The sequence below is a fragment of the Lynx rufus genome, unplaced genomic scaffold (assembly GCF_022079265.1).
Source record: "Lynx rufus isolate CCGP_SWC_20201006 ecotype Redwood Valley unplaced genomic scaffold, mLynRuf1.p SCAF_10, whole genome shotgun sequence".
Taxonomy (NCBI): domain Eukaryota; kingdom Metazoa; phylum Chordata; class Mammalia; order Carnivora; family Felidae; genus Lynx; species Lynx rufus.
The window spans coordinates 19789400-19815643 of NW_025814824.1; the positions used below are offsets into that span (position 1 = coordinate 19789400).

Sequence of the window (26244 nt, forward strand, 5' to 3'; positions counted from 1 at the left end):
GAAAGAGGGGGTGTGTTACCGTGTGTAACCGTAAAGTGAAGGAGTGATTTAGGTGATGTTCAGGAAGGTCTTTATCTTCATCTTTTGGCTCTGCTTTTTTAGGTGTTGGCTTCACCAGGTGGCCACCAGGGGTTGTAGGATTAGCCGGTTTATCCTTTCCCTCAGTAGAAAGCGTTCCCCTTTTCCTGAAGTTTGAGCAAAGGTCTCAGAACCAAACCCCACTGGCCAGCTCGGGTCATGAGCTCTTCTGCTGGAGCGAGGGTTGGCCTCCCTTGAACCATGTAGTCTGAGAGTGGTAGGAAGATGACCAGCAGGGTGTTACTGACTTCCCTCCAAACATTCCCCATAGGCTTCCACACAGAGCCCGATAATGGTTGTCCAAGGAGGGAATAGATAAGTGACTGGATTGGGGAAGGCAAAGCTGCGGGGGGGGGGGGGGGGGGGGGACTTTACCATATTTCTTGTAGTATATCCACCCAGGGTAAAGTGCTGGTAGAGAGCATCACTCATTCTTGCGCCCTGTGTGTCTCTGTTTACCATCACATGTACTTCTGCCCAGAGCCGTTCCAGACAACTACAAGGTGATTTTTGTGCAAGGAGGTGGGTCTGGCCAGTTCAGTGCTGTCCCCTTAAACCTGATTGGCCTGAAAGCAGGAAGGTGTGCCGACTATGTGGTGACAGGATCTTGGTCAGCTAAGGCCGCCGAAGAAGCCAAGAAGTTTGGGACCGTGAATATCGTCCACCCCAAACTTGGGAGTTACACGAGTAAGTGCTGGGATCTGAGTTCAACAGTGATAATGAAATGCTGACAAATGCTGATGGGTGGGTAGTCCCTCCTTAGATATCAGGTTACCCCCGCCAAGGGCAACCAGCAGTTTTTAATTCCTTCTTCTGGTCAATAGTTGGTTTGGTACCATTCAGACTAGATGGTTGTACTTGTTAAGATTGTTCACTGGCTGCTACAGAAAGAGTATTCATAGATTCTCTCACCTGAAAACCTAGAGGCCGATTGGCTTCAGGAATGGCTTGGTCAAGGGCTCCAACAAGTGCCTGCAGGTCCTGGTGTCTCCCCTCGTCTCCTCTGTGGTGGCTCCACAGTCAGAAAAGCTATATTCCCTTTTAGAAGATGCTCCTGACCTTCTGTTCTCCCAAGTTTCAGTGCCTTTGCTCAAGCATTTCCAGTTAGAGTCTGACGTCTCCTGTGTTCCATTCCCAATCAGTCATGTGACTGCAAGTGGAATTGGCCACACTGGAGCTACGTGGGCTGAGCTGGGGAGGCTGGGGCCTCACGAAGAAACTCAGTGGACATATAGGATAGATGGATGCTGGGTAATGAGAAAAAACTCGACAAATACCCACCACACCATTCTTGAAGATGAGTTACCCCCAATAACTGTCAAAGGGGTGGGATTCATAATCTTTTTAGGTTGTTGATGGGGATTATAATGCAAGATGGATAGGGTGGTTTCACTTGGGAGGGCTTTGGGATGAGCCTTTTGCTGCTAGGGGAAGTGTGTCAGTCCCATCTACACAAGGAAGGCAGAATGAAAGTCCAGAGTCTCCACCTTTTCTTCTGTGGTAGAAATTCCAGATCCAAGCACCTGGAAGCTGAGCCCCGATGCCTCCTATGTATATTACTGCGCCAACGAGACTGTGCACGGAGTGGAGTTTGACTTTATCCCAGACGTCGAGGGAGCAGTGCTGGTTTGTGACATGTCCTCAAACTTCCTATCCAAGCCAGTGGATGTTTCCAAGGTAGAGTGTAAAAGAGCCTGGCGGGGGCACCCCAGTGTCTCGGATTCCGTGAGAGCATTTTAACATACGTACCAGGACACGGAAAGGCCCAGAGCGTCTTGGGCCAGCAGAGACCCCGAAGCCAGGGCAGCTCACAGCGATGGGCCGACTGTTGCTTATTTCCTGTGGGTTGTCCGAATGCTTACGTCTTGATGTTACCCTGTGTTAATGATTGCTTCACAGGGTCACACTGGAGTCCTCGGGGAGTTTATCTGCCTTCGAGGGTCCCTCTTAGGAAGTGTTTGGGCCAACGCAGTGGGAGTAGCTTGCTGTCTTCCAGGGAAAATGCAGATTATCCAAGCTCAGGGGATGTGTGAAGGAGCTGCACCTGGCCGTGAGCCCATCTCAACTCCCAGAGCATCAACAGGGCATATAGCCTTTCCTAGTGGCACACCAGGGTGGACGGGGGAGCACAGCACTCAGCTGAATGCAACCAGCGGGTGCAAAAAGTAAAGCATTTACTTTTTTTTTTTAATGTTTATTTATTTTTGAGAGAAAGAGGGAGACAGACAGAGTGCGAGCCAGGGAAGCACAGAGAGAGAGATACACACAGAATCTGAAGCAGGCTCACTAGGCTCTGAACTGTCAGTACAGAGCTCAACACGGATCTTGAACTCAAAAACCGCGAGATCACGACCTGAGCCGAAGTCAGATGCTCAATCGACTGAGCCACCTAGGCGCCCTGCATTTCCTTTTTTTTTTTTTTTTTTTTTAATGCTTATTTTATTTTTGAGAGGGAGAGAGACAGAACGTGAACAGGGGAGAGCGGAGAGAGAGACGGAGACACAGAATCTGAAGCAGGCTCCAGGCTTTGAGCTGTTAGCACAGAGCCCAATGGGGGCTCGAACCCACGAACCATGAAATCATGACCTGAGCCAAAGTTGTAAGCTCAGCCGATTGAGCCACCCGGGCGCCCCCTTTAAAGCATTTAAAAACAAACTCACTAAATGGTAGCCTGCCTTTAAAAAAAAAAAATTACGGTAAAATATACATAACGTAAAATTTACCACCTTAACCATTTCTGAGTATATAGTTCACTGGCATTAAGTACATTCACACTGTTGTGCAAATAGCATCACCATCTGTCTCTAGAACTTTTTGTCTTCCCAAGCTGGAATGCTGCTCAGTCATCCCCCAGGCCCTGGTAGCCACCACCCTCTGTGAATTGGACTCTTCCGGGTCCCTCATAGAAGGGGATTCAGGCAATATTTGTTATTTTGTGTCAAGTTCATTTCACTTAAAATGTCCTCGGGGGTCATGCACGCGGTAGCAGGGGTCGCACCTTCATTCCTTTTTAAGGCTGAATAATCTTCCGTTGTGCGGTTATACCACATTCTGTGAATAATCCACTTTTTATGACCAGTTGCCGCGCATTGGCAATTCTAAACAGTGTCAACTATAAAGTACTCCCTATCAGGCCCGGCTGTCTTCCCTCCTTATCCTTGGGATGGCGTTTGATATTTATAAAGCGTTCAAAGCGTTCATGGGAGGATGTGGGAGAGGATTCTGGATCTTACGTGACAAAATTTTCTGAAGTTCCTTTAAACATCTGTTGCCTAAACTTTCTTCTCTTTCAGGCAGCTTGTCTATTATTTCTCAACATCTTCCGATTGTCCTTTTATACAAACACGAATGCATTCAAAACTGTGTTTCTTTTGGTTACCAAGAACAGTTAGCCCCATTTTTTTTATACTTTTTAAAAAAAGGTTTATTTATTTATTTATTTATTTATTTGAGAGAGACAGAGGCAGTGTGAGTGGGGAAGGAAAGGGAGAGACTCCCAAGCGAGAGCCTGACGGGGAGGTTGAACTCATGGGACTGTGAGATCATGCCCTGAGCTGAAACCAAGGGTTGGGACACTCAACTGACTGAGCCACCCAGGCCCATTTTAAATATTGGTCTTGGTGTAGAAAGGGCGTATATACAGTGATAGGAATACGTATAAGGTCTTTGTAGTGATTGGTTCGGGCTGGCCCCTTGCTGGTGAGTGGGACCAGGGACATGTGTAACCTGCAGGCCTCTGAACTCTCCCAGGCAGAGATGCCTTTAGAGAATAGAATGCACTTTGAGCAAGATTAGGATAGAATCACTTCCTCATACTTTAGAAAGACATTGGGAAATTTGAATACGGTTATGAAAAATGACCAAGTGTATCTAAAACAGCATGCCTTCTCTTTTTCAGTTTGGTGTCATTTTTGCGGGTGCCCAGAAGAACGTAGGCTCTGCCGGGGTCACGGTGGTGATCGTCCGTGATGACCTGCTGGGGTTCGCCCTCAGGGAGTGCCCGTCAGTCCTGGACTACAAAGTGCAGGCTGGAAATGGCTCCCTGTACAACACGCCTCCGTGCTTCAGGTTAGCTCCGGGGCGTGGCTCGGGGGCCTCGGGGACTGACGGAGGAGGTCTCACTCTTTCCCATCAAAGCGGAGGGAGGTAGCTTTCTGAAGTAGAGCACGTTTTCATTAGCCAGTGACCTAATGGCTCAGACATCCTATCAGGATTCTTTGCCCAGCTCACCTCTCTCTGTTATCCCCTGTGCACTGTTAGATCAGTTTTCCTTGCCCTTTTTAGGTCTTGATAGCCTTAGGAGTTTACCATTAACCCAAAAGCTCTCTGCAAATGAGTGGCAGGTGTGCATCTCAAACATGAAGCTTTGGAAGCTTCCATGAAACTTTGGAAAAGGACTTTCAAAGGCCAGGCCTCCCCGGCTTTCTTTTCTTTCCCTGCTGGGCCTGCACAAAGCTGGCCACCAGGCAGCGAACATACTGGCTTGGGCTTTTCACCCAGTCTGTGCTTGTCCGGTACGCCTGGCTTCCTATTAGCCAAGTGAGAAAAGTGTATTAAAGCACATTCAGGGACAGTGAGGCTCCCCTGCCCCATGGTCTTTTAACGCCAAGCCTCAGATATTTTGTGAAAATCTTGTGACACCTAGGATTTAACAGTTGCCTGGGAGATTTTTACTACTTACTAGCTGTGTGATCTTGGGCAAGTCACTTAACCTGTCTGTGTAGCAGGTTCCTCCAGGAGTAATAATAGTACCCTGCTGATAGTGCTGTGAGGATTGATTGATTGATTGATTTACTTACTTACATATAAAACGCATTTGGTGGTTGGCACATGGTAATTTATAAATGTTAGCTGCTGTATTATTACTGTTTCTCTTGTTGCTAGTTCCCAGAGCTTTAGCAGGGGAGGGAAAAGCCAGAATTTATGGATTACCTTTCAGGCCATGTATGATATAGAATGGTGATACTTAATTTGTATGACCCTTTTAGTGCTCCCAAGCACCCGAGGAGGTAAATACTCTTTTTATTCCCATTTTGCAAGTAAAGAAGCAAAGGCCATACTTGTAAGTCGTGGAACAGCTGGGATTGGAACCTGGACAGCCTGGTTCCAGAGCTTGGGTGGGTTCACCCTGTACCTTAAGTGTTCTCCACAGGTGAAATTACCAGTGTGTGTTTCTTTGTGTCTGAAGGATTCGTCTTAGGAGATCACTGTTGGAGTCCAGCTCTTCCGCTCATGGAATTTTCTGGGGGGAAAGTGCTTTCAGAAGAGCATGTGGAAAGGCAGGCTCAGGCTGGCGCAGAGAGCATTTCCCTCTGAGTTGGGACTTTGTCTGAGTTCTTCCTGATAGAGGCTGCTTCTAGAAAATCTTCTACATAATTGGCTCTAGGAAGGAAAAGCGTTTTTTTCTCAAAGCTAGAATTCTTTTTTTTTTTAATTTTTAATTTTTTAACACTTATTCCTTTTTGAGAGACAGGGAGACATAGCATGAGCAGGGGAAGGGCAGAGAGAGAAGGAGACACAGAATCCAAAGCAGGCTTTAGGCTCTGAGCTGTCAGCGCAGAGGCCGATTGTGGGTCTGGAACCCATGAACCATGAGATCATGACTTGAGCTGAAGTCAGATGCTCAACCGACTGAGCCATCCAGGTGCCCCAGAATTCTTTTTTTTTTTAGGTTAATTTATTTATTTTGAGAGAGAGAGAGAGAGAGAGAGGGAGAATGAGCAGGGAAGAGGCAGAGAGTGGGGGGCGGGGGCAGAGGATCCAAAGCAGGCTCTGTGTTGACAGCAAACAGCCGGATGTGGGGCTCGAACTCATGAACTGTGAGATTGTGACCTGAGCCAAAGTCAGACGCTTAACCAACTGAGCCACCCAGGTGCCCCTCAAAGTTAAAATTCTGATGGAAATTTCCACTGGATTTCTGCACCGCTGACGGGGGCACAGCAGCTAATTTGTGTCTCCTGTTTTCCTTGGGGAATGGGGTGTTCTAGTGGTTACTGTCCTGGTCACTTCTAAACCCCACTCTGTTTCACCCTGGTTGAAAATGTTTCTCAATTGCCTGTTAAGGGTGGGGACAGTGGGGCTGAATCTCTTGTCCATCGGTCCTATTTCTGGGGTTCCAGGCAGCTCCAGGCGCCAGTGATCACTGGCCAAGTTGGAAACAAGTTGGAAGTGCCGAGTGGTGAGGATGCAGGTGCAGGGGAGCCTGGGGAAGGGGCTTAGGTGCCAGGCTGCACAGTGACAGGTGGTGTTTGTCTTCCCTGTTACAAGGTGGGGCCAAGGCCTGGCTCGCCATCAGGTGGGTCTTTCAGGGTGAGACAGAGACCACCGTGGGCTCCAGGAGGAGGTGGGGGGAACACTGTCCTGAAATGTGGTCTGAAAGCTGGCAAGTTCAGATCACAGCACAGCCCGGAGGGGTGGGGGGGGGGGGAGGGGGGGGGCGGGGGGGGGCACACTCTCTGGCACCTTCTCTGGTAACTAAGAGTTACCAGAAGCAAATTCTAAAACATACAATGAATATGTTAAAATGCTGTTTGTTTGTTAACATTAGGGTGAAAAGTCAGTGGGAACAGTGAGAAAGCAGGTCAGTCTGTCTAATAAATATGACAAAATGATAGGAGACAACAGTGTGTGGAGTCAGACCCAGAGACACAGAGAAGGACTCTTCAGTGACTCTCATGTAGGGTCCCTCCCCTACCAGCTCCAAGCAGGCCTCAGCCTGGGCCTTGACCAGTCAGCTCAGCTGGTCACCTCAGCTGGTCACCTGGTCACCTGGAGGAGGGTTACATTGGGTGGAGGAGGGCCGTCCCTGCCTCCCCAGAGCTTTCCTGCCTCAGGAGAGGGGGCTGAACCAGAAACAAGGGCAGAAAAGGGGCAAAACTTTTCCCTCTGGGCAGATCAGAACAGTGCTGAGACCATCGAGGGGCAGAATCATTAATACTCGATTAGAATAGTGTAAACGTAGCAGAGAAAGACCGGTTTCAAATGTGTTCTGACCAAGACCCCCTGGAAGTTGCCGTCCTTTCTCTTACCCTGAAAGAAGAGAACAGGAGAGAAATAAAAGTCTGTTCAATTGACCAATTACCGTAAATCTATGGCTTGGAAAACCAACTTAGTTCATTTGTTGGTACTTACAACCTTCAAGGTTAGAAAATTTTAGCTCGCGCAGTGAGAACAAACCCCAAGTTAGAGATAAGATTTGTGCCAGATGCCCTCCCCGATCCTTGAATGTGAGCCGATAAGACAGGCAGAAGACTCCTGAGCTTTGAATCACACGGAAGTCCTTGAAAAGGCCCCAAGTTGTTTGAAAAGAAGCCTTTTTTTTTTTTTTTTTCCTTTTAAAATCAGAGCTGAATGACCATTGGCTCTGGGCATTTTGTGTGAACTGGGCTGAGTAACGCTTCACATAGTTGCCTGTAGCCCTGAGCTGTGAATTAGGGTGGAATAAAGGATCGCGTGGGCCTTCTGTTTTAACCCTTTAATACATCACACTAAGCCCAGTGAATGCACAGGCAAGACGGTACACACACTTCCCTCTGTACCCACAAATAGTTCTCTGACCCTGTAAGTATATATTTGTTTTTTCTCTGTAGTATGAGGTAAAGTAACTAATAAGAAAATAACCCCGTTAATCAAGGCCGCCTCTCTTACCAGAGTAGGAGTGAGGGCCTGCCCAGGGCCTTAGCCTTGCTCCTCATGAGCCCCAGAAGCAGATGAGTTTCTGCAGTTAGAATCTTCAGAACAAACAGCCAGGGAGAGTTTTTCTGAGGATTTCTGGTGTGCTTTTCTAAGCCTTAGTGCACAGAGAGTATTTGTATTGCTTTAAAAAGTTAACATGTATTCTTTTTTTTAAATAATTTTATTTTTTTAAGTTAATTTATTTTCAGATCGGGTAAAGGGCGTCGGGGCGGGGGGGGGCAGGCAAAGAGAGAGAGGAAGGGAGAGACGGAGAGAATCCCAAGCAGGCTCCACGCTGTAAGTGCAGAGCCCAGTGCGAAGCTTGAACCCACAAACTGAGATCATGACCTGAGCCGAAATCAAGAGTTGGCCACTTGACCAACTGAACCACCTAACGTGTTCCTAGCAAAGATTTCTGAAGTGAGCAGAACCGGCCGGGGTAACCACTATTCACTGCTCGTTGTGGGTCCCGACAGACCCTTAACTGGGCATATGCAGATATACAGAGCTGTATTTAGTTATGTGAGTGGGACTTTACCCTGTAGACTATTCTGTGAATTTTTTTTCTACCCCACAATCTGCCACGAACACTATGCTATGCGATATAAGCTCAAATACCTGCCTTCCCCTCCCTCTTTGAATTGCTGTATGGTGTTCCAGTGGTATTCCACAGAATGGATCTACTGTGATTTATTTAGTAACTTAATAGACAAGCTTCGATGGTAAACCTATGCTGTGTGATGCAGGTGGCATTTTAGAAGTGAAGGCATGAATCAGGCATGTTAAATTGGTTAATGGGGAGAATTGAGACCGAACATTTAGGGTCCCTATAGTTTGAAGAGTTTGGATTGTGTGGGGCTAGAAGCTTGAGTTGATAATGAATTGGAAGCCACAGGGAGAACCCGCTTCCTTCCGAGCGGTCTGCCTCATCCTGAGGCTTCATAGGCGAGGCTCCAGGTGCCGGTTCTGGGACAGCATGGAAGATGGGAGGGCTTTCTGCCGAGCGCCTGCTCAGATCCCATTAAGATTAGCACTGAGTCTGAGCATGACAGCTACGGAGAGGGCAGTGTGTTGGTGCCAAGAACTGGCTGGGACTGTGGACCTTGCTGCATGCAGCCTTGGATTTGAGTAGCAAGAAAGCAGCTAGGGAACGCTAGGATAACAAAGCTATAGGTGAAAGCGAAATGTGGCCTTGGAAGGGTACGGTCAGTGAATAGGCACCAGTGGCTTTGCCTGGGTCATGGGGTGGGGTGTGCTTCTGTGGTTCGTGGGAGAGTGAGTTTGGGGTTAGAAGGGAGTTCTAGAGCGGGTCACCGAACAGAGGAGTGGGTGGGCATTGTCATATCTGTGTTTTTTTTTAATGTTTATATTATTGTTTTTGAGAGAGAGCGAGCCGGGGCGGGGTTGGGGGGGGGGAGGCAGAGAGAGAAAGGGACAGAGGATCCGAAGTGGGCTTCGTGCTGTCAGCAGCGAGCCCGATGTGGGGCTCGAACTCACAAACCGTGAGACCATGATCTGAGCCAAAGTCGGCTGCTCAACTGGCTGAGCCACCCAGGCGCCCCCCTTTTTTTTTCCGGAGAGAGAGGGAGGCGGGCAGCGTCCTATCTGGAACACACACACATCCACACAGGTGTGCTGTGAAGCTGCTCTAGCAGCCGCACGGGCAGCTGTGTCTGAGCTTTGGTGCCAGCCTGGCTGCCCCACTAGCCGGTGAGGTAGTGGCTGAGGGTCCTGGAGCCCCTACGAAACCAGATGCCTTGGTTACTGCGAAAAAAGCCCAGGCTTTGGAGTCTGACTAGGCAGGGTTGCAATCCTGGCTTTATCAGCCACTGCATGGGTGACATTAGCCAAATTAAATTCCCCAAACGTCAGTTTCCTCATCTGTAAGATGGGATGATGGTAGCTCTGACCTCAGGATTATTGTGATCAAGAAAAGAAGGAACAACTAGCAGGCTGCCTGGCCCCATAATAGATGTTGGAATACACTCCTCTGCCTTTCTTCTTTCCACTTTGTCCCTCTGCTTTCTCAGTCATTATCCACAGAGCTGCAGCTGAGGCTCTAAATTACTCAGGGGCTGTTCTCCACTCTATTCTCTCTTCCCTTTTTGCCACTAGCTACTGTTTCTCATTCCTCAAGCTGGGGAAGCTTCTGGAGAGGCTATTACATGTCTGTGGGTGCAGGCTGCTGTCTGCCCACTGCCTACTGAGCAGCCCAGCATTGGCTTCTGCTAACTTCTGGGGATGGAAACACTGGGGTCCTCTACCTACCAGGTTGACACAGTGAATGAGCCAGTTAGTGCCTTGGGCTTCCTCTGGGACAAGCTTCTGGCCATTAGAGTGCTTTCCAGATCCAGTGATCTCCCTCTTCAACCTGTCACGGTGGTAACAGACCCGTGGTGTTAATGAACGAGGCAGCTCTTGTCCAGGGGTTAGCACCCCAGATCTTTGCTGGGCATTGACTCCTGGCCACTTGGTTTGCACAGATCCCTGGTGGGGACCTCTTTTCCACTCCTGGAGAGTGCACAGCCGAGAGCTGATCTGCATATTCCCAGCTCAAGTAGATGGTATCTCTTCCCTTGGAGACCTGTGCTCCTGCCCCCACAAACTTCCAGTGAGGTGCACACGGAGCTGTTTGCTCCTTTAAGAGATGGGCTTTCAGGGTGGCTTTCAGGGCCTGGGTGGCTCAGGCACGGAGCCTGCTTGAGATTCTTTCTCTCTCTCTCTCTCTCTCTCTCTGCACCTCCTCTGGTGCACACACACACTCTCTCTCTCAAAATAAATAAACTTAAAAAAAAGAGAGAGATGGGCTTTCAGAAGGCCACTGGGAAACCATCCACTGCTCTTCAACATGTGTGTTCAGTGCAGTTATGAGCACTTCGTAATGAAGATGCTGTTGACTACACTTGTGTCACCTACCTGCCACGTGCCAGACGCTGCACTAAGCACTTCACCCGATCTGTCTCCTAAGGTCCCCTCGAGCCCCGATGTCTCACAGGTGGCCGAGCTGACATTTTGGCTCAGAGAGGAACACTGCCAAGCTCCAGGAGGGGCTGGGGTGCAGTGGCTCCTCCTGGAACCAGGGACACACATCCCACCCCACTTGCTCTCCGTTTCTGATCCTTGCTTCTTTCTGCTGGAAAGCAGATGAGTCTCTGTCACATGTTCTTACTCAAGTCTCACACTTTGACCAGCGCTAGGTCTGCCTCTTTGGCCTCACTCCCAGGTCAGAGAATCCCAGGGAGGGCTCTGATCGGCCCCGTTAGGTCCCCTGCCCAGCTCTGAGACCAGAGGACAAGGGACCCTGCTGGGTCTGCCCGTTGGGTGGGCGTGGGGTTAGGAAGATTGGGACAGCTGAAATGCCAGGTGTCCAGCATAGGGTGGTAGGTATCCCTCTTTCCAGATGGGAAAGCCAGGGTTTGGATTTCCAAGGTGACTAATCCTGGGTAGTCTTAGTGGCAGCAGTGGGACCAGAGTCAAGACTGACTCGGAGCCCCTGCTCCTAGTGCCATACCACACTTCTCCCTCCAGGTGGGGGCCCCGGGCCCCCGATGAGGGCTCTGCTGTAGAGAAAGTGAACACTGTGCTTCAGGTCTTTCATAACCATAGAGTCCAGATCGTGGGCCCAGAGAAATACAAAATAAAGGATTGAATGGTACAAATTATGGGAAGTATGGGCTCTGTGAGTGTAGGAAGTGAAGGGTTAACTGGGTGGGGGTGGGGAGGATGCTTGCCGCAAAACAACAGTTGGCTTGAATGTCTTTCCACCTTTGCAAAGCTGAACTAGATGGATTTTCTTTGTTTTTAATCTTTATTTCAGCATCTATGTCATGGGCTTGGTCCTGGAGTGGATCAAGAACAACGGCGGTGCAGCAGCCATGGAGAACCTCAGCTCCGTCAAATCGCAGATGATTTATGACATCATTGATAATTCGCAAGGATTCTACGTGTAAGTTGATGGACTTTCTCTCACATCTTGCCTCTTGTGAATTTATTTTCTTTAATTAATTAATTAATTAATTAAAAGGTTTCATTTATTTTTGAGAGCATGCAAGAGGGGGAGGGGCAGAGAGAGAGGGGAACAGAGGATCCAGAGTGGGCTCTGTGCTGATGGCAGCGAGCCCGATGTGGGGCTCAAACTCATGGAGTCGTGAGACTGTGACCTGAGCTGGAGTCGGACGCCAAACTGACTGAGCCACCCGGGTGCTCCTTGCCTCTTGTGAATTTTCACACGTGTATATGACGTGTGCCTTTGAGAAATGGACACGTTTCCCTTTCTTGATGTTGAAGTGCCAGTGAGCTGGGTGGTCATGGGCCCCAGCAGTTGGAGGCAGGTGGGTTCTCCCCTTGTACAGCCCCACCTGCGGAATCCCAGGCCTAGGGACCTATTTCCCGGGGGGTGGTGATGTTTCTCACACCAAAGATCTCTCCTGGGGAAGAGTCTCAGTTCTTCCTGGGGCAGACCCCTTCTCCCACTGTCTGCATCCTTGGTACATCCCTTGGGAAAAATCACGCAGATTTGCTGGAAGCGCTCCCCTTTATGTAGGGACTCCACTGGAGGCCCTTGGTATAAACACCTACTCCTGATCCCCTCAGCCGGGTCGCCTACCTTTTTAGAAGTTCACTGCTTCCGTTATTATAGGACACATATTCCAATCCCGGGCCTGCAGTCTGTGAATGAGGAGACTTCTAGTTAAACATTTTTGTGACTGAGGAGCTTGGGTGGCTTAGTCGGTTGAGCACCGACTTCAGCTCAGGTCATGATCTCACGGTTTGTGGGTTTGAGCCCCGCATCGGGCTCTGTGCTGACAGCTCAGAGCCTGGAGCCTGCTTCAGATTCTGTCTCCCTCTTTCTCTGCCCCTCCCTCACTTGCACTCTGTCTCTCTCTCAAAAAACAAAACAAACAACAAATTTAAAAAACCAAAAAAACATTTTGGTGACCAGAAGATTCATGAATGTGTGTTGACTACTGGACCCGCTCCTGTGAGGGACAGAGAAAACGTGTGGGCCTTGTATTCGTCTCCTAGAAGTGCTGGAACAAAGATTCACTAACTCGATGGCTTAATGCAACAGAAATCCATTCTCCATGTTCTGGAGGCCTGAGGTGCAAGGTATCAGGAAGGCTTTGCTCCCCCCAGAGACTCCAGGGAAGAACCATTCTTTGTGGCTGCAGGCATTCCGTGGCCTATGGTGCATCACCCCAGTCTCTGACCTCACCTTTGTGGTGTGTCCTCGCTTCTGGTTGCTGGATTTGGGGCCTACCCAGATAATCCCAGATGCTTTCTGTCACCTAGAGACCGTTAACTTAATTACATCCTCAAAGACCCTTTTTCCAGGGGTTAGGACATGGATCTACCTTTTGGGGGGCCACTATCCAGTCCCCTACCATAGACCTCTCACCAGAATGCTGAATGTGAAGCACCTAGCACAGTGCCTGGCACACAGGGAGCTTAATAGATGGTGTTTTCGTTTGCGTCCACCCCCCCCCCTTCCAGGTGGCATACAGGTGTAGGAGACTTTATGCTGCGTGTATGTACATGTACACACATACATGTATGTTTGTGTGTACACATTTGTATGCATATACATAAACACATACTCATTTACCAAGCCTGAGACCTCCTCAGTGACTGTTACTCTTTGGGTTCCATGATAGTAACTGACTGATAGGAACTAGAGAATGTATACTCTTCTTTGAGAATTCAGTGTGCCACGACAGATGGACAAGACGATGCTTTAGGCCTAACTTTTAATACTTCTCCCTGACCACCCATGGGTGGTGGGTGGGGGTGTACTTGTGGAGTAGGTAGGATAAAGCAGCGTGCTACTGCTCCCTCTGTCCTTAAAATGCTTTTGGCTTGTTCCTGTGAGTTCTTGGCATGCAGTGACCCTCTAGCCACAGGCCCTGGGGGAGTTGGGTTTGGATGGACGCCTTAGCCTTTAGGTTTCTCCCCCACATGTGGTCTGGGGAGAGGTGTGCACGTTGTGCTTTCTGTCTACTCTGGTTCTGCACAACAGCCAAGTACAGACTGGGGGCTTGGTAGATGATCCGAGGAGTTCACAGCCAAGGGCTCAGTGATAGTTACTATAAGCTTGGAGCAGTAAGATGGTAATGCTTTGCCTGCAGGTGTTGGGGGGGGGGGGTTTGAATGAGCTTGATTGCACCTTGGGCATGAGTAGAGTTAGTCAGAGGAGGGCAAAAGTACTTTTAGGAATTTTTAGGAAGGCAGGGCCCAGCCCCGCAAAGGTACTGAGGGGAGAAAGTACATTGTGTTTGGGGAGCTAAGAGTGGGTTGCCTAGAGGGGATGGTTGTGCTGGAATGAGAAAGAAGGTCTGGAAAGGTCTGAAGACACACTTAGTCCACCTGTTTAGTCTTCCACACATCCACCTATCCACCTATCCACACATCTACCCCCCCCACCTACCCTTCTAACCACCCATCTGTCCACCCACCAACCCATCCATCCATCCATCCATCCATCCATCCATCCCATCATGACCCACATGCCCATCCGTCCATCCATCCATCATCCATCCACACACCTGTCCATCCATCCATCCATCCATCCATCCCATCATGACCCACATGCCCATCCGTCCATCCATCCATCATCCATCCACACACCTGTCCATCCATCCATCCATCCATCCATCCATCCATCATCCATCCACACACATCCGTCCATCCATCCATCCCATCATGACCCACATGCCCGCTCATCCATCCGTCCATCCATCCAGTAAATTTTCCTGAGCACTTCTCTGGGCTAACCTTGTTCTAGGCCCTGGGATACACAGAAGAATAAGGTATCTTTCCTGACCCCCACAGTGCTCAGAACCTAAATGTGAGTGAAAGCACTTGGCTGTTGTGGAGGGGAGACCAAATTTTCTATTAGCTTTTGGCTCCATTTATTTCTAAGGAGATGTGTAGGCATGAAATGAGAAGACAGAAAGAATGATAATGCCTCTGGAAGAATCCAGAGAATTAGAAGCAAAACAAGGCATAGGAGAGAAACACTGAGAAACCCCAGAATTCCTTTTTCCCCCAAGGTTCTTATACTCCAAGCACGCAGCCTGGCATTTCCCAGAAGACAGCCTGCTGAAGCCAACATGGCACGCGGGTTGTTTCCTGAGGAATCAGGTCACTTTCCCACCTAACACTTTTCATTTACTTATGCACAACCTTGACCCGGAATTTTCATCTTCAGAGTAAACCTCTTTCTGGGAACTTCCATCCGCCCTGGGCTGCCTGCCCAGAAAATGTCATCCTGGCGCCTGACGTTCTTGTGGGACCCTGTTACTGGAGTCAAGCGGCCTTTTGCTTGCTCCCCGCTCAGTGTTTGCAGTGGGTGCTTACTAGCTCTTCCTGTATTCACTTGGACTTTCAGGAACTTCTTTGCTTGTCTTTTCAGCTATAGACATATGGCCCCCGAGGGAGGTGAGCAATTTTAAAGAAGGATACCAAATAGCCTAGAATTAGACTTTGTCACTTACCACCACCTCTAGCTCCTTATTTTTGTTCCCCCCTCCGCTTTGGCTTCCCCCAACTCATAAGGCAGCCCATTACTGAACATGGTTCTGGGCAGTTTCTAGGGGGTTGTACCAGCTCTGCCAGTGACCCTGGCATGGACTTTGACACTAGAAAAGTCAGCCTTTGAAGTCCCTGAGTTCATTACATAGTCTAACCATCCACATGGTGCTGGTTGACGCTGACTTGAGCCCATGTGGACAGTGAACCCCTCTTTGCCACTTATTAGCAAATGACCTAACTGCTCCAGACTCTGTCTCCTTATCTGTACATTGGGTGTAATGATGGTATACTTTTTTTTTTAGTTTGTTTATTTTGAGAGAGACAGAGACAGTGCAGTGGGGGAGGGGCAGAGAGAGGGAGAGAGAGAATCCCAAGCAGGCTCCGCACTGTCAGTGCAGAACCTGACATGGGATTCAAACTCTTGAAACCGTGAGATTGTGACCTGAGCCCAAACCAAGAGTTGGACACTTAACCAACTGAGTCTCCCAGGTGCCCTAATGGTACATACTTCTTATGACTGTTGTGAGAAGTAAATGAAAATCCATGTGAATAAAGAATATATAACAAGGGTTCAGAAGAAGGGTTCTAGCATGGGTGACCTTATAGAAAGCCCTGGAAGAAGTACTTGGCACCTAGGGAAAATTCCTTAAGAGTTAGTTCCTGGGGCGCCTGGGTGGCTCAGTCAGTTAAGCATCCTATTTCGGCCCAGGTCGTGATCTCACTGTTCATGAGTTTGAGCCCTGTGTTGGGCTCTGTGCTGACAGCTCAGAGCCTGGAGCCTGCTTCGGATTCTGTGTCTCCCTGTCTACCTCTGTCCCTCCTCTGCTTCTGCTCTCTTTCTCTCTCTCTCAAAAGTAAATAAGTAAACATTAAAAAAATAAAAAATAAATTAAAAAATGTTAGTTCCTAATATTATTATTTTGTGTTACTATGGGAAGCCCTTAGAATGGTCCTGACACACAGTGCTCACTATATATTAGATACTAATTTTGATATTATAAAGATGTCCAAGTGAAGGCATCTGTATCCAGACCTGAGGTCCCCTTTCTTGTTACCTTCTTTTGGGGATCAGACCTTAGGAAAGAGGGGAGCATGGATGGGTCTAGTGATAACACTTGCATAGAACAAAGCAGGCAGAGCCCTGGTGCTTTAAGGTACACATTTTATGACAGCACAGCCCCATGAAGCAGACAGTAAGCCTGTTTTCCAGAGGCACAGACAGGTGAAGGTGAAGGTGGCGGCTGGGAAGCGGGAGCAAGCCAGGATATGCACTTGAGGATATGCACATTAAGGACCCCAGGGGCGCTGGGGCCAGGGTCCTTAACTACTACACTAGGCAAACTACAAAACTCATAGACTGTGACTCTCTATTCGTAATGCAGGGATCAGTGGAAAACCTTAGAAATGATCAAGGTCAGAATTGTGATTAGTTACAGCTAAATATGTAAATGTTGATTACTTTGCTGTACTCCAGAAATAACAATGAAAAGCGTGATGAAGTAAAAAGATCCCATTTGTAGTAGCCACAAAAATGATAACATATCTACAAGTAAATCCAGATGCTCATCTGGGCAAGTTAATGCAAAAGGATCGCTGCAAATTTTAAAAAATAACATACTTACATTAATCAAATGTAATGTTAATGTACAGTCTCCTAAAACTCATCCATGTTAACGTAGTGTGGCAGTGGTAGGGACAGACAGTATTACTGTCCGTGGAAGAGCCAAGGCCAGAAGCTGTCCATGTTTGCTTGAGAATTGCATTTTATTTTTTAAAATTAATTAATTAATGAATTTTGAGAGAGAGAGAGAGAGAGAGAGAGAGAGAGAGAGAGAGAGAATGAGAGAGAATCCTAAGTAGGCTCCACACTGTTAGCACAGAGCCAGATGTAGGGCTTCAACTCAAGAACTGTGAGATCATGACCTGAGCCAAAGTCGGAAGCTTAACCAACTGAGCCACCCAGGTGCTCCTACTTGAGAATTGCATTTTCAATTAGAGAAGAATGTTCGAAACTTTCTAAAGTTTTGATATTTGAAGCATTGTAATCCATTTAGACAAATTGTAGAGTTAGATATTTGCATCATGCCATGCTCAAAAACAAGTTCTAATTAGTCAAAAGATCTAAATGCAAGAAACTGAAATAAAAATACCAAAAGAAAATATAGGAGAGAGTTTAAGTATAGGGAGTATAGAAGGTCTTTCTAAACAAGCCATAAAACTCAGAAGCCATGAAATAAAAGACACTTAATTACGTGAAAATCTTTAAAATTTACACAGCTCATGACATCACAAATAGAGTGAAAACAAAAACAAATGACAGACATGAGAAAAGATGTGCAGTAGCAAAAGATATAAGTGACTATCCTTGGCAAGAGCCCACAAGTGGAAAACGATAACCAAATACAAATGGGGTGGTTGCTAATGGTTTGAGCCAGTGACCCAGAAGAAACCCAGCTGGCTAATAGGCAATGAATGCCAACCTCCTTAAGAAATGCAGATTATAATCAGGAGATTTTGTTTTTCCCCTCTGATCAGCAGAAATTAAAAAGATTGATAACGTCAGGCAAGGGAACGCACTTGGTGTGTCAAGTATAAATTTGGATATTTCTGGAGTGACGTTTGCATCACCCATCAGAATTCAAAACTCTCGCTCTCTGCCCAAGGAGTTTTACGTCTAAGTAGATGCCTGTGTCCTTTCTCTTTGTGGATACAGAGGTGTGCCTAATTGTGGATACAGATACATGCCTAATTTGGTCCCTGCAAGTCCAGTGCTGTTAGGTGAAGATCTGTAGACAACCAGCATGCCCAGCAAGAGGGGTGTGACGAAAGAAGTTAGGGTCCATCCTAATCGGGTAACGAGTGCGGTGAGAAGGGTGAGGGAGGTCTGTGTGAACAGACGTGGGAGGCTGGCCACGTTCTGTCATTGGGATAGAAGAAAAAAGTAAGTGTAGGAAAGGACGATGCATGTATTATTTCACTTAGAAAACCACAACATGTATATTTGTAAGCCCTGCATAGGTATGTATATACACATATCAACGTACATATACATGTCTGCACACACATTTGTATGTTTAAAAAGATGCTGAGGAATGCACACCAGGTTACTGATGGTAGCCGTCTCGGGGAAGGGGATGGTAGATGTCTGCATTTTGACTCTAGATTTTCATAAGTTGTATAGAAATTTAAAATTAACTTTAAAATAATGTTTATTTTGAGAGACAGGGAGGGAGAGAGAGAGCAAGGCTGAGTGGGGGAGGTGCAGAGAGAGAGGGAGAGAGAATCCTAAACAGGCTCCAGTGCAGAGCCCAGCTTAGGTCTCGATCCCACTAACCATGAGATCACAACCTGAGCCAAAATCAAGAGTCGGGAAGCTTAACTGATTGAGCTACCCAGGCGCCCCTAAAGTTAGCTTCATTTAAAAAATCTGGCAGTAAAGAGAGGCCTCGTGATGGTGTTCTGCAGGCTTCTGTCCCACCGGGTGCGTTCTTTTCCTTGCTCCCTGTGCTTCTGAGCTTCCTCATAGAAGGACATCGCTGAAGCTCACGTCCTGTGCCCTGCCAACCCTCACCCCCTCTGTGAGGTGGGTGATTGCTGAAGCAGTGCCTTTGCCCCACCTGGTCCGCTCCGGAACCTTGAGAAGTCCTTATGTTCCTTAGGGGTCATTCTGGAGCTCTAATCCCAGAGACCCAAAGGGTTTCTCAGCCGCATGCATTTGAGGAAAACTGTATCCCTATAGGAACTGATCATGCGGGGAGCTTAAAATTCATATGAAATTCATGACAGGCTCCGGAAAGTTTAGTAGGAGTCAAGAAACTGGTTTAACCCTGTGACTGCAGGATTTGCTAAATTTATCAGGCCATGGAACTGCTTTTTCAGTAATCCCTCCCACATGCACTTTTACCATAGACATAGTGGGAAGCACTGCTTAGAGTTTCTCCTTAAATCTTTGTAGTCCTGGGATTACCCGGCTGATTACACCCTGCCTACCAGGACCCACCCTAGCTCTCTCAGCCTTGACACCTTCTGCTAGCTTCCGAAATTCAGTAGTAACTCCCCAGATTGCACACGGGGGAGCAGTGGCCAAGTGCAGCCCACAACAATGCTTTGTAAAGCTCACAGAGCGTTTATTTTACTTTATTTTATTTTATTTTAATTTAATTTTAATTTTACTATTTTTGACAGAAGGAGAGAGCATGAGCGGGGGAGGGACAGGGAAAGAAGGAGAATCTCAGGCAGGCTCTGTGTCGCCAGTGCAGAGCCCACGCGGGGCTCCAACTCCTAAAACTGCGAGATCATGACCTGAGCCGAAATTAAGAGTCGGAGGCCCAACCGACTGAGCCACCCAGGGGCACCTCGCAGAGTGTTTAAAACACAACTTAAGCCGATATCGGAATACGGGAAGATCTTTAAAAATCCAGATTTCTTCATTTTTTAATTTTTTTGTGTTTATTTTTGAGAGAGACAGAACATGATTGGGGGAGAGGCAGGAGAGAGAGAGAGAGACACAGAATCCGAAGTAGGCTCCAGACTCTGAGCTGTCAGCACAGAACCTGACCAGAGCTTGAACCCATGAACCGTGAGATCATGACCTGAGCCAAAGCTGGACGCTCAACCGACTCCAGATTTCTTATTTCATAACCCATGTGTCCCTGACAGTGGAGTGGGGCTGGTGGGGGGGACTTCGGTCAGGAGGACCATGTGTTTCAAGAAGAAGAAGGAGCATATTTCCCTGGGGAGGCAAAGAACAGGGCAGTCACATTTGTTAGGTAACAAAGGGAGTTTGTGCTGGTGTGAGCTATGGACCTGTTCTCATTTATATGACAGCGGGGCCCCTGTTGGCATTTGAGTTTACCCCCCATGCTTGAGGCTCCCCAGTGCCCCTGCCTTAGTCACAGGCCCTCATTCTTCCAAGCAGGAAACCTCTTTGTAAGAGCTTTCTAGCAGGTCTCTCCACCTTCTGGTGTTCCCACTCTGTTCTCCTCTGCGAGCCATTGTTCTTTTTAATTCCCTATACGGCCATCACACCAGATGGGGGCAGTGAATCCCCTTTAATCTTTGCTTCCCTTCTTGAGCCTTACGCCAGAGACCCTCTTGGGCTCGAGGGAACGACTTGTGTGCCAATGCATGGCTCTCCTGCTGCCATCTGCTTTCACAATAGAATGGGGTAGATTTGGGGTGGGGGTGAACTGTAAATAAGATATTTCATTCTTCCTCCTTTTAATATTTTTCTCTTCTTAAATTAGATGTGCTTTGTGCTATAATTGGACCCTCCTGTTGGGAGCCTGAGGCAGCAGAATATCAAGAGGGTAGCCAATGAATTTTTAATTTAAATGTCAGCCATGAAACCTACCACCTAGTGAAAGGGGGGTGCGTGGAATTCGGGCTCAAAGCCTATTACCGGATATTTGGTTTCCCTCCTTGGCGTCTCTTCTGCCTGTGGGTGTGCACTTGACTCTTATTAACTTTAACAGGAATTATGTATGTGCCCTTAGGGGAGAGCATAACTTTTAACAGGGGCCTCCTCACACTGCTTTTATTTGCTGTTTAATTTTAATGAATCACACCCTGTGGAAGTGTAAGAACAAAACAGGATGAGCTTGAAAATGGAGAAGGGGTTATTACATATTTGACTCTTCTTTTATTCTGGGTTTAGATGTCAGCTCTTCCATTTGTCTCCTTTGATTGTCAATGGGACTTAATCTTGGCTGCTTATTTTTCAAATCAGAAACTGAAGTCAAATTTCTAAACTTTCCTAGATAAAAATTCACACATCATTTCATTTTTGAGAGTTTGTATGAGTCTTGAGCAAGGTGCTGGGAATAAAAAGATGAATTTGTTGAATTTAACTGATACTTATATAGTTTAATATGTTCGAGGCACTATTTTGGATTGTATCAGTTATCTGTTTTGGCATCCCAGACCAGGCAAGACAGTTGTTAAAGCAACGGCCATTTTCTTTGCTCATGACTTTGGGTCAGTAGGTTGGGCTGGGCTTAGCTGGGTGGTTCTTCGGCCACTCTCACTTGGGACGTGTATTCATTCAAGGTCATCTGGTCATTCACCTGGAGCCAGTGGTCTACAATGACCTCACTCACATGTATAGGAGTTGGTGCTGGCTGTTACCTGGGCCTCTTTCCAGCAGGCTAGCTCAGGCTTGCTAATATGGTGGCCATGTTTTAAGAGGACAGCTATGGAGGCCGCATTCCCCTTGCAAGCTGCACAGCACCACTTCCGTTGCAGTCTCTTGGTCAAAGCAAGTCACAAGGCCAGCCCAGATTCAAAAGGTGTGGAGAGCTAGACCCCGTTCTTGCTGGGAGAGCTCTAGAGAATTTGTGGCCATTTAAAAATATACCTCAATATACCTCAAAAACTCCCTATAAGTCGTGGCTCAATCCTCACATCAACCTTAGAAGGTATGTTCCATTACTCTTCCCACTATTCAATAAATGAGGAAAGTGAGGCACAACAGAGAGGTTTAGTAACTTACTCAAGGTCACACGGCTTGGGACAATCAGTGTTGACAAGTGATTCAAAAGCTGTTCATTATTATTAAGTTTTTTAGCCACTCTTAGGACCGACATATTTTTTCTCTCTAGCCTTGTAGAGAAACAATGTCACATTGTCATGTGGCTGCCATATGTTGGAAGCTCCATGTATGTTGTGCCACTGAACTATCACAACTAATCTGAAATGGAGGTGTTATTTCCATTATTTAGGTGAGAAAACTAAGGCTCATGGAAAGTAAGTACAAGTCATACAAGGCAGTGCTAACTCACTGTTCCATATGCAAGAATGATCTCCTTAAGTAAAAGTTATAAAATGTCCTGGGGCAGACTTTTTAAATCTTCTATTGTAATGACAAAATGTTTAAAACAATTTTTCTGTTGATTGTTAATGGCTGTCGCACATTTTGGAAAAGTAGCTGGAATAATAAACATGCTTTTCAGATGTCCGGTGGAGCCCCAGAATAGAAGCAAGATGAATATTCCATTCCGCATTGGCAATGCCAAAGGAGATGATGCTTTAGAAAAAAGATTTCTCGATAAAGCTCTCGAACTCAATATGATCTCCTTGAAAGGGCATAGGTGAGTATGCTTCCAGATCAAAAGCTCAGGTCACTGGTGTAATGTTCCTTTTTTTTTTTTTTTTTGAAAATTTTTATTTATTTTTTTAAGTTTATTCATTTATTATTTCTGAGAGAGAGAGAGAGAGAGAGTGAGCACGCGTGGGGGAGGGGCAGAGAGAGAGACACACACAGAATCGGAAACAGGCTCTAGGCTCTAGGCTCTGAGCTGTCAGCACAGAGCCGGATGCGGGGCTCAAACTCACAAACGGGAAGATCATGACCTGAGCTGAAGTTGGACGCTTCACCAACTGAGCCACACAGGTACCCCGTAGATTTTATTTTTAAGTGATCTCCACACCCAACACAGGGCTCGAATTCACTATGCTGAGATCAAGAGTCTCATGCTGTACTGGCTGAGCCAGCCAGACGCCCCTCTCCTCTTGCTTATAGAGCCCTTAGCATGATTCCCTGGCTGGGTGCATGGTGGAGCCACTTCTACAGGCTTTTGTCAACATTACTTTTAAAAATGTGTTAGATGACCTTTATGGTACAGAGGTTGCCGTCTCATGTCTGGTGAGAAAGGATCACTCTTGCTCCTGCTGGGCATCAGAAAGTCCTGCATGCTCTATGAAAAAAATGTGTCCTCACCACACGGGAGGTGAGACATCTGTCCTGCAGTGGTTGCTAGCCCCCTCCTCCCTACCCCGCAGGCCCATGGGTAGCTGAGTTAATCTAGGTCATGTGTGAGTCTGATGGTCCTTCACTGCATTTGGGAGAATTTCCTAATGATGAGAGGTTTGAAGCTCCTGGCCATCTGTGAGGCTTTCAGGTGACAGGTTGGGCATGCTGGCCTCAGGTGCTGCGTCGGTCTCAGGAGCCGGTGACTGGGAACTGGAAAGACGGTTGTCTTGATGCTAAATTGGATGCTTTTGTTCTTCATGGTGGCATCTTTGGTCCCTCAAGGTCTGTGGGAGGCATCCGGGCGTCTCTGTATAACGCCGTCACGATTGAGGATGTGCAGAAGCTGGCTGCCTTCATGAAGAACTTTCTGGAGATGCATCAGCTGTGAACACATCTTAACCAGTGTGTACTCTGCCCTTGAACAGTGTACAAAATTGAAAGTAACTCGGCAATGACGACGGAAACTTAGCAGACACGGTATTTTTCTCGGGTGAACATGCTTATCATAGATCTCGTTTTTCAAAGAACAGCAACATGTCCACAGCTGTGCAAAGCTGGGGAGACTTAACGGCCACCACCTTAATTCTGACTTGAACTGGAAGCATTTTAAAAACCTTTTGCTTTCCTAGTGAGTTCCAGCTGATTTTGTCCTTGCTGCTACTTTTCCTGGCTAGATCTCAGTATTCAAACTTGCCTGTGGACTCAGTTATGCAAATTGAAGTTACTTTTTCTGGAAACACAAAAACAAGGCATGGAGGCTGGGTGGGGACCTCTAGGTGCTGAATCTTGATCCTTTACAGAATGACACAGAGGGGTGTCCTGGGTTCTGCACCTGTTACTTCCAAGTCCACACTGACCAGGTAGTGAGTGTTTAGGGGTTCTAGGCTAAAAGGCAAACTGGGGATCTTTCTTTATACTGTTATTCTCATAAAGAGATAAAAGTGATATACTGTATGTTTATATAGCAAGGTGTGTTTTTTAATACCCAATAGTTTGTATTCTATGCAACATGTTTCTAATAATATGGTTCCTAGTGATGCATGTAGAGACCTTAGAATCATCGATCTCACATAGTATGCGTTATGCTTGCAACGGTATGTCCCTCCCCTCTCTCTTCCCTCTTAAAAAAACTGCTTTGCAAGATTTCAAATTTCCCAAATTCCCTTTTACGTTCCTTTTAGTGGGGAGAAGAGAAGGTTGCTTGGTGGCTTTGCTCTTCATTTTTCAGGGAGGCTGTTAAATTAAAATTCTCTGTTAAACTCCCTTCTCCTTTGTTCACTTGACGGTTCTCTTTAGAGTCTTGGACCAGTGATGCTGTGAGTTCCGGAAGATCTTTGCTGAAGAGTCTTTTCCCCTATTGTTTATCCGTTGTCAGTATTTTCTCATGACTATGTGGAGGACATTAAAGTCTTAAAACATCTAAACCTTTGTCAGTGAATTTCTTTACCTGCTTTGTATTTATTGATTTTTTTTCAAGCCCCCCAACTTGGGGCTCAAACTTACAACCCGGAGAGCCAGCCAGGCGCCCCCACTTTACCTGCTTTTTAGGCGCATTGTTCTGTTAAAAAATTTATGATGGAAAAACTTGTGTGTGAAAGTAGCATCGGATGAGGGTAATTTAGTTCCACCAATGGTATGTAGGTGTAAGACCTGAGACCTGGGTGCGTCCGTTTTTTTGTTTTTTTTGTTTTTTTGTTTTTTTGTTTTTTTAATGATTCCATGCACTGGTGGCTTTCCGTTGGCTTTTGGAATGGACGTTATCAGGAAACCACCTTACAGCACAGCTCTTGGTATAAAGGTCTATGAACTCTGTCACATGGAGGGCGGAAACATGCCAGCAGGACTGTTCTGAGTGATCTATGTCTCATTGGTTTGTGTAATAGGGACTCCTGATCTCTTATCCCAGCTCTGCACCAATAGGTTGGGTTATTGAGGTTCCCTGGTCAGGGCTAAGCTTCCCTGGTCTTAGTTCTTTCAGCTGTAAAAAGAAGGATTGAAATAATTCCCCCACTTGTCCCAGAGATGTTTAAGAGCTTAAAACGAGAGCTCAGTGCAAGATATGAATAATAACTATAAGAAATGTTTAAATAGTGAGAGCCAGCCAGCCCATGGAGGCCACTCAGGTATTCACATGGAATAGTGCTCAGCGTCTGCCTCACCTTCTTCATACTTTCATGACGGTAAGTTCCTGTGGTTTGTACAAATCCCGAGTCTCCCAAATGCCACTCCTTCTCTTTTTTTAATGTTTTATTTTTTGAGAGAGTGCGAGCGGGGGAGGGGCAGAGAGAGGGCGACACAGGATCCGAAGTGGGTTCTGCACCAACCGGTTGACAGCAGAGAGCCCAGTGTGGGGTTTGAACTCACGAACCGTGAGACCACAACCTGAGCCAAAGTCAGATGCTCAACTGACAGAGTCACCCATGTGCCCCTCATGGCCACTTCTATCCACTCCTGTTGCTGTGGCCTGCTCTGCTGTCTGCCCTTGGCGGATTACTTCTGCAGCCTCCTCTCTCCCAGCCCCCACCCCTGCACAGCCAGCTGGAGTATTACCTCCCCTCATGCTCCTCCCTGGTAGGTAAAAAAAAAAAAAAAAAAACAGGGTTCTCAGTCTGGCGTTGTAACTTTGCAGCATCTGGCCTGGCCTCGTCTTTCTTACAGTTATGGTTCTTGGAATGGTCCGTGCATTCGTTCTCCCACGCTGTGACACATACACAATGGCCTAGAGTTCCTGCCTTATTTGTGCCTCCATTGGAACAATGCTCCTTTCCTTTGTTCTCACAAGGGTGACCCTTTATCCCATCACACACCTGCATTCTCTCCTGAGACATCTGCTTATCTCCCTTTCCCCGTAGAGCACTGTGGAAGGAGCCTTGTCTCTACTTCCAGCACCGGCATCCTTCCCCTTAGGAGGGACCCAACAACGGTCTGTTTAAGGAATGAAAAGTCTTAATGAAGGTCGTATCGGTCTTCCTGAGTTTCACAAACAACCTGGAGTAAAGGCAAAGGTACAATCTTACATACATGGATTATTTTTAAAGCTTAGGGTACAACATCCATTTTCCGCTAAGCTGATCCAATAGGTGTGCGGTTGAATGGGGAGATTTAAAATCTTGGAGGGCTCCCAGACCCATTCTTCTAAATCTGTGAACGCTTTTGGGAAATGGTCACAACAGCATTGTATGAGTGCCAAGGGGAGCGACTTGTTGGGACTC

At 47.1% G+C, this 26244-nt stretch overlaps 1 protein-coding gene across 2 annotated transcripts in view; it reads left to right on the top strand.

Annotated features, from left to right (window-relative positions):
* The window catches only part of PSAT1 (phosphoserine aminotransferase 1), a 33282-nt gene extending 8835 nt beyond the window's left edge, over positions 1 to 24447 (top strand). The window contains exons 4-10 of one of the 2 annotated variants that reach the window (XR_006966225.1): positions 560 to 765; positions 1583 to 1755; positions 3977 to 4146; positions 11570 to 11698; positions 22233 to 22370; positions 23315 to 23509; positions 24329 to 24447. Coding sequence is in view for 1 of the 2 variants with exons in the window: in XM_047102514.1 (XP_046958470.1) it covers positions 560 to 765; positions 1583 to 1755; positions 3977 to 4146; positions 11570 to 11698; positions 22233 to 22370; positions 23315 to 23420 (922 nt within the window). In the remaining variant the exon portion in view is untranslated. Of the gene's footprint in view, positions 1 to 559; positions 766 to 1582; positions 1756 to 3976; positions 4147 to 11569; positions 11699 to 22232; positions 22371 to 23314 lie in introns of both variants that reach the window. The other variant, XM_047102514.1, reaches the window with a different exon arrangement.
* The last annotated feature ends 1797 nt before the right edge of the window (positions 24448 to 26244 follow it).